The 6,881-nt window shown below is 34.8% G+C and overlaps 2 protein-coding genes across 2 annotated transcripts; one reads left to right on the forward strand and one right to left on the reverse strand.

Annotated features, from left to right (window-relative positions):
• The first annotated feature begins 285 nt into the window (after positions 1-285).
• On the forward strand, positions 286-2,931 carry LOC139859892 (uncharacterized). Its single transcript, XM_071848685.1, has 4 exons — positions 286-967; positions 1,446-2,494; positions 2,647-2,726; positions 2,772-2,931. Exons 1-4 carry the CDS (start codon positions 286-288, stop codon positions 2,929-2,931), a joined length of 1,971 nt encoding a protein of 656 aa, XP_071704786.1.
• A 2,221-nt stretch (positions 2,932-5,152) lies between these two features.
• On the reverse strand, positions 5,153-5,515 carry LOC139859944 (uncharacterized). The gene has a single exon (XM_071848743.1). It carries the CDS (start codon positions 5,513-5,515, stop codon positions 5,153-5,155), a length of 363 nt encoding a protein of 120 aa, XP_071704844.1.
• Positions 5,516-6,881: the final 1,366 nt, after the last annotated feature.

A 6,881-nucleotide genomic window follows, 5' to 3' on the forward strand; every position in this document is an offset into this window, starting at 1 on the left:
GAGGCTGGTATTGAAAAGATCATTGAAGATGCCTGGGCCAAACCGATTGATGTAAGGGTACGTAAAGACTGCAATTTCAGGAACCGATTAAAAAAAGTAAAGGCAGCCCTCAAATAGTGGAGTTCAGATAGTTTTGGGAAACTTGATAGCGAAATCGATGCATTGAAAGTGTTAGCCTCAAACTTGGAAGCCAAAGCCGAAACACAAGTTCTTTCAGAAAGTGAATTGCAATAGTGGAAAGATTATAGGAAAAAATGGGTGGATAAGGAGAACATTAAATCCAACATGCTCAAGCAAAAAGCGAGATTGCGTTGGAACCTAGAGGGAGACGAGAACACGCGTTTCTACCACTCAGTTATTCAGGGTAAGCAAAACAAATCAAACATAAAAGGCTTTCTAGTTCAGGGTACATGGGTAGAAAATCCTATCGCCATCAAAACAGCGGTTTTTGATCATTTTAGCAAACTTTTCATGGAGCCTGAGGCTATGAGACCAACACTTGAAGAGTTGTTCTACCCTATTCTAACCACTGATGAGGCCAGCACCTTTGAAGGTCATTTTACTGAAGAAGAAATTTGGAACGCAATTAAGGATTGTGGAAGCTCGAAAGCGCCAGGCCCGGACGGTTTTAATTTTCATTTCTTTAAGAAGTTTTGGAGTATTATTAAAAGTGATCTTATTGATGCGACTACTTGGTTTTGGGATACGGGCGAGATTTCAAAAGGGTGCAACGCGTCCTTCATTACGCTTGTACCTAAAAAGGCGGACGCATTGGGACTTGGAGATTTTAGACCAATTAGTCTAATAGGTAGTTACTATAAAATAGTTGTCAAAATCCTTTCAAACCGCCTTCGGAAGGTTATTCCTTCTCTCGTGGGCCCGGAACAAAGCGGTTTTTTAAAAGATAGGTACATTCTAGATGGCGTGTTAGTTGCAAACGAAACCATTGACTTTCTCAAAGCCAACCGTAAAAAAGGAATCATATTCAAGGTCGATTTCGAGAAGGCTTTTGATAGCCTAAATTGAATTTTTTGCTTGATGTTATGAAATGCATGGGGTTCGGGCATATATGGAGAAGATGGATTTTGTCATGTCTAAGTTCGGCTTCTATTTCCATACTTGTGAATGGGGCACCTACGAATGAGTTCTCACTTGGTAGAGGCGTGCGTCAATGAGATCCTCTCTCTCCTTTTTTATATAATCTAGCGGCCGAAGGTCTAAACATTTTGGTGAAAGCGGCCATTGATAAGGGTTTATTCAAAGGGGCTGAGGTTGGTAATGATAAGGTTTTGATCTCGCATCTCCAATATGCTGATGATCCATTTTCTTCGGAGATTGGGGTCGAACAAATGCCTTGAATTTTCGGAACATCCTTAAGTGTTTTGAACTCGCTTCGGGGTTAAAAGTGAATTTTAACAAAAGTTACTTGTATGGAGTGGGTGTAGATCCTTTAGAGGTTGATTTAGTGGCAAATCATCTTGGTTGTCTTCGTGGTGAATTCCCCTTTACTTATCTTGGTTTGCCAATTGGTTCAAAGATGAAGAAATTAAATGATTGGAGCCCAGTTATTGATAAGTTCAATTCGAGGCTTTCGGGTTGGAGAATGAGATCGTTGTCCTTTGAGGGAAGATTAGTGCTCATCAAGTCGGTGCTTAATAGTCTACCGTTGTATTACTTTTCGCTCTACCGTGCTTCGCCATGTGTGATCAAATTACTCGAGCGTGTGAGGAGATCTTTCTTTTGGGGTGGGTCGGGGGAGGGAAACAATATCTCTTGGGTCTCTTGGGAAAATGTTATTAATTATTTCGGGAACGGAGGTTTAAATCTCGGGTCTTTAAAAGCTAAAAACCTTGCACTTTTAGGAAAATGGTGGTGGAGTTTCAAAATCGAAACCGATTCTCTTTGGGTCAAAATTATTCGTAGTCTTTATGGTATAAATGGCGGTTTACTGTTAGAAGATGGGTTTACTTCAAATTCATCTTCTAGCACGTGGAACAATATCATTTCTGCAGGCATTATGATTGATGAGTTACAGGTACCTTTCAAGAACAGCTTCATCAAATCTATAGGCGACGGAGGACGTACTTCATTTTGGCGAGAACATTGGATAGGAGCTGACAAATTATGCAAGTTATTTCCTCGGTTATACAGGCTGGAGTCGAATCAGGAGGTCTCGGTCCGTTATCGCGCTGCTAGTGAGTCTCAAGGGGCTGAGTGGTGTTGGAATTGGCTGCGATCTCCTTCAGGTAGGGCAGTCGGCGAGCTTCATTCCCTAACCAATTTGCTATCTTCAGTTACAATCAACCGTAATAGTAGTGACAAATGGAAATGGGTACTTTCTTCGAATGGATTGTTTACTGTGAAAAAGCTTGCTACCTTAATAGACGAGCATCTACTCAGCCCTTTCATCGCACCACAGGAGACTTTACGAAACAGCCTTGTTCCAAAAAAAATCGAGATCTTTTGTTGGCGTCTCATGAAAAAAAGGTTACCGGTAAGAATCGAGTTAGATAAGAGAGGCGTAGATCTTCACAGCACCCGCTGTCCACTATGTAATGACGGATTAGAGTCGGTTCCACATTTATTTCTCTGTGCAATCGTACTTCGGATGTCATGGAACGTATTCTAAAGTGGTGGAATGTGCAGATTCCTACAGCATCTTCTATACCGCAGCTCTTAAATGCAAACACGAATTCCTCCATGTCAACTCACGGGAAGAAGATCTGGCAAGCGTTAATCTGAGTTTGTTCATACATCATTTGGAAAAACAGGAATAATGTGATCTTTAATGGGAAAAGTTGGAGCACTCCAATGATTGTAAGTGAGATTCAAGTGAAATCTTTCGACTGGATTTCTGCTAAATTCAAAGGTTGGAGGCTAGAGTGGCTCACGTGGTTAACAAATCCTTGTACTTATCTAAATTTGTCGTGATCATTTTTGAGATGTCTAGTGTTAGTAGTGGTTGCTTTCTTTGCAACCTGAGTTTGTATGTATTTTTCTCTAGCGTTTGGCTTGGTTAGATCCAGATTGTGTGGATTGCCATAGCCGTTTGTATCATGTTTTTCTTTCGTGTTTAATAATAAGTTTTCTTGTCTTTCAAAAAAAAAAAAAAAAAATATTATTTAAAAATCTATCTTCTATGTAATCCTACGCATTAATAATTAAGGAAATTATTGTTGAAAAAGGGGGATAAATACGATGGCGTTGCTAAAATATTAAATTAATAAAATGATTAAAATCTATCTTCTATATTTTGTAACATGCATGAATTTGATAAATATGTTTTTGAAATGCATGAGTTTGGTCATAAACTCATTAATCTACAACATCTAAGGTTAAAAGTGGTTCTTCCACTTATGTATTTATTTTTTCTTTTTTAACATCAGTTTGACAAGCCTGTTACTTATGAATATTTTGGTAGTTCTAATTTGAACATATCATATTTTTGTATATATATATATATATATATATATATATATATATATATATATATATAAACTTGTACATATACGTTACATGTCACCTTAATTTTAAAATTTATCACATGTCACTGATATATTATGTTTGTCATATGTCACCGTCATATTAAATTTTCGAACATGTCACTCTTATATTAACTATTTCCACATGTCACTCCGATCTAAACTATTTTCACATGTCACTCAATTTACATTTCTTTAAATATTTTTATTTAAGTTAAAAAAATTACGTAAAAGTCATCGTTTTTTTTTACTTTTATTTCTTTTGTTTAACATTTTACAAACCTTAATAAGAAAACAAACAAACCTAATACGTCTTTTTCATAAATTAAGAGCAATCGCAATAATATGTGACATATTCTCAAATCATTGGCTCCTAAAATAGTTATTCTTAAAATTGATTACTCCATCCGTCCCAAATTTATTGTCCCAGACAAAAATTATAATGTACATTTTAAAAAAACTTTATCATATTATTTTTATTCTTATGAAAGTATTCAATTAATTTGGGACATTCTAAAAGAATAATGGACAATATAAATGGAATAGCGAAATATATCTTTAAATTTTATGATTCCGTGTAGCACACGGGCTCATAAAACTAGTTTTGTATATATAAACAAAAGCGCCAATCGTGATATTAGTAGAATTTATATGTTTGCAATCATTATACAGATGCTTAATTAAATATTGTAATTGGCATATCTCATTTATTTTATTAAAGTTATATTATATCCGTCCGATTATATTTCATTTTAGAAACGAAATAATTGACAATGGATTGTTGATTATAATTTTTAAAACAAAATTATGAATATCAGAGTACTGTATTAAAGATTACGTTCAAAACTAAACAAAATTAGAGAACATCTTCTAAATCTCAGACTTACATCCAAAACTAATATTAAATATAATAAATTATCATTATCATATTAATTATTAGATAAAACTGATGAATAATAACTAGGGGTATTTTCGTCCTTTCACAATTTTTTTTCTTCATTTTTTCACTTTTTTCCTTTTCGCAAGTAAAGCCCCCAACCTTTGTTCAAAAATTAAAACCGGCCCCCCAAACAGGGGGTAAAGTGTCAAATAACCATTTTCATAAAAAATTTTAACTAAACTCCATCCAAATATTCAACGGGTTATATCTTCTCTCTCGCAACGAGTTAAATTTTTCCGACAACATCGTTAAACTCGAAATAATTTTAGGAACACAATGTCACTAACTATAGGAAAAACAGACGCTTTTTAAAAAACGATAAATATTTGAGGTACTTTTCATACACGTTGATTTTGCGTTAAATTTTTAAAAGTCGACAATTCCATAGCGAAACGCGAAGATGTAAAATAACATTTAAATCTTTGACGGGTTATACCTTTTAGTTCGACTCGAGTAGCGCTTCGACGACATGACCGTTATCCACGAAATAATTTTACAAACTAAACACAATAAAATAAATTGAAAATCGAACCCCGGGCGCGCGAGAGTTCGATAACTAGTTATAATCTAATCAATAAAATTAAATTAGCATCTCAATCACATTTAGTCTTGTTAAAAATAATGGACGGATATTTCATCATACGAACACTTCGTACAATCAAACCTATGAAACACTGCCTTTGGAACTCAAAAGAACCTCTGACAATATTTCATAGTCATATGCTTCTTCTTAAACATCAGAAGACTTGATATCTATTTTCTTATGCAAACAATCCTCAATATAAAACCTCGCGGATGAAACATTGCCTTCGGAACTCAATGGAAGCAGTGCATTATCGCACATGATCTGATATGCATATCTCTTCGTGGGCAACCCTAACGCTTTAAACTTCATCTTAAGTCTCAACATTAAATTAATTAAATAAAAACCCTTCTTATATTCCAACGTGTAAACCATCCTCTCATCACCATGAATCAACTGCAATTCGTGTTGACCTCCTAATGTCACGTTAACAATACTCTTTTCCTCTTTATGTTGTAAATAAAACGCTTCCGAAATTCTTTGCGTACCCAATAGCTGGCCTTGATACATCAAGTAGAGATTAGTTTTACAGAACTTTATCCCCACTAGACCGGTAGGATTTTGATAGGTTATGTTAGCCGCGAGATTTTTTTTTTTTTTACGGCCAAAGAATAAATATATAAAAAAAATCAAACGTTCCCTAGCAAGAAGCTAAGGGAAAATTACAAAGGCATAGAAAGCCATAAGTTCCAATTAGAAGCTAAATGACTTCTATTTTTAATCCAACGAAAAGAAATACTTCTAATTACATCAAGCCGCGAGATTGTAATACAAAGTGTTGTTTGTTGGTGAGAGCGTGAATTGAGTTAAACCAACATCCAGTTGAACTTTTGGGATATGAGACCTTCTGGCCATGAGTATTGCCCAACTTGAAAAGTACACGCCGACAAAGATTATGCATAGCGCAAAGAAACTAATAGCCGAATATCTTGTTACCAAAGTTATGATTATATATTTGTATAGAATATTTGACTATGTATAGAATAGATAAGCTTTGTAAAGTCAACCCCATAAATTGTGGGATTGTTTTGTTAGGATCGATATATGCATAGTCAGTGGCGACTCCACCCTTGGTGGAGTGGGGTCCTATGATTCCATTAAATTAAAAAAAATTTAGACGATCTACTATTAAAATCGTATAGGACACTGCTAAATTTAATCATAGAACCCCATATATTTTTAAAATTTATGATTATTTAAAGGTAAACAACCACTGGAGTACCCTCAAATTATAATTAGTTTTGAAAAAAAAATTAGGACCCCATTAGGTTTTCATTCTAGAATCGCCACTGTGCATAGTTGTATATATATTGCATCAGATTAATGAGAAATGGACACACAAAATTATCATTCTTATATGGTATAAGAGCTGCATCACGATCCTCTCTCTAATACCCTTCTTTTTCATTATTCTTTTAACTTTCTCTGGAAGATTCAAAGATAATATATAGAAGTACGCCTACAATTGAAGTTAAATATTAGGCCTACAATTATTAATCTCGCTTCTCTGCCATCACTCAAATTACCCATAAGTATCCATTTTTTTTTCTCTACGTGAAATCAACTTAATTGCAAGTTGTTGATTTTTTTTTTCTTCTCTGACGAAAAGTTTACACCACGATATTTCATTGTGCTTTTCAATATATTTCTACTCTTTCAAAATTTCATCTTTACTTTCCTTCTTTTGATTAAAAAAAAAAAAGTCTCCAATCATGGCAGAATATCAAAAACTTCATCCACGTCCACCACAAAATACTTATGCTCAATCGGTTGGTTCTCATACTCCATCGGACATAGAATCAGCCATGTACACAATGAGCTTGAACCGAGGAGATAACAATTGGTACATGGATACTGGAGCAACATCTCAAATGAC

Source organism: Rutidosis leptorrhynchoides, chromosome 1 (genome assembly GCF_046630445.1).
Source record: "Rutidosis leptorrhynchoides isolate AG116_Rl617_1_P2 chromosome 1, CSIRO_AGI_Rlap_v1, whole genome shotgun sequence".
NCBI lineage: Eukaryota > Viridiplantae > Streptophyta > Magnoliopsida > Asterales > Asteraceae > Rutidosis > Rutidosis leptorrhynchoides.

What these genes read in the sequence shown, in the direction of transcription:
- LOC139859892 (XM_071848685.1), top strand. Translation starts at nt 286, where the DNA reads ATGCTCAAGCAAAAAGCGAGATTGCGTTGGAACCTAGAGGGAGACGAG. An exon ending in TGACTTTCTCAAAGCCAACC is followed by an intron (nt 968 to 1,445) that starts GTAAAAAAGGAA and finishes GAGTGGGTGTAG; the next exon opens with ATCCTTTAGAGGTTGATTTA. An exon ending in TCATGAAAAAAAGGTTACCG is followed by an intron (nt 2,495 to 2,646) that starts GTAAGAATCGAG and finishes TGGAATGTGCAG; the next exon opens with ATTCCTACAGCATCTTCTAT.
- LOC139859944 (XM_071848743.1), bottom strand. Translation starts at nt 5,515, where the DNA reads ATGTATCAAGGCCAGCTATTGGGTACGCAAAGAATTTCGGAAGCGTTT.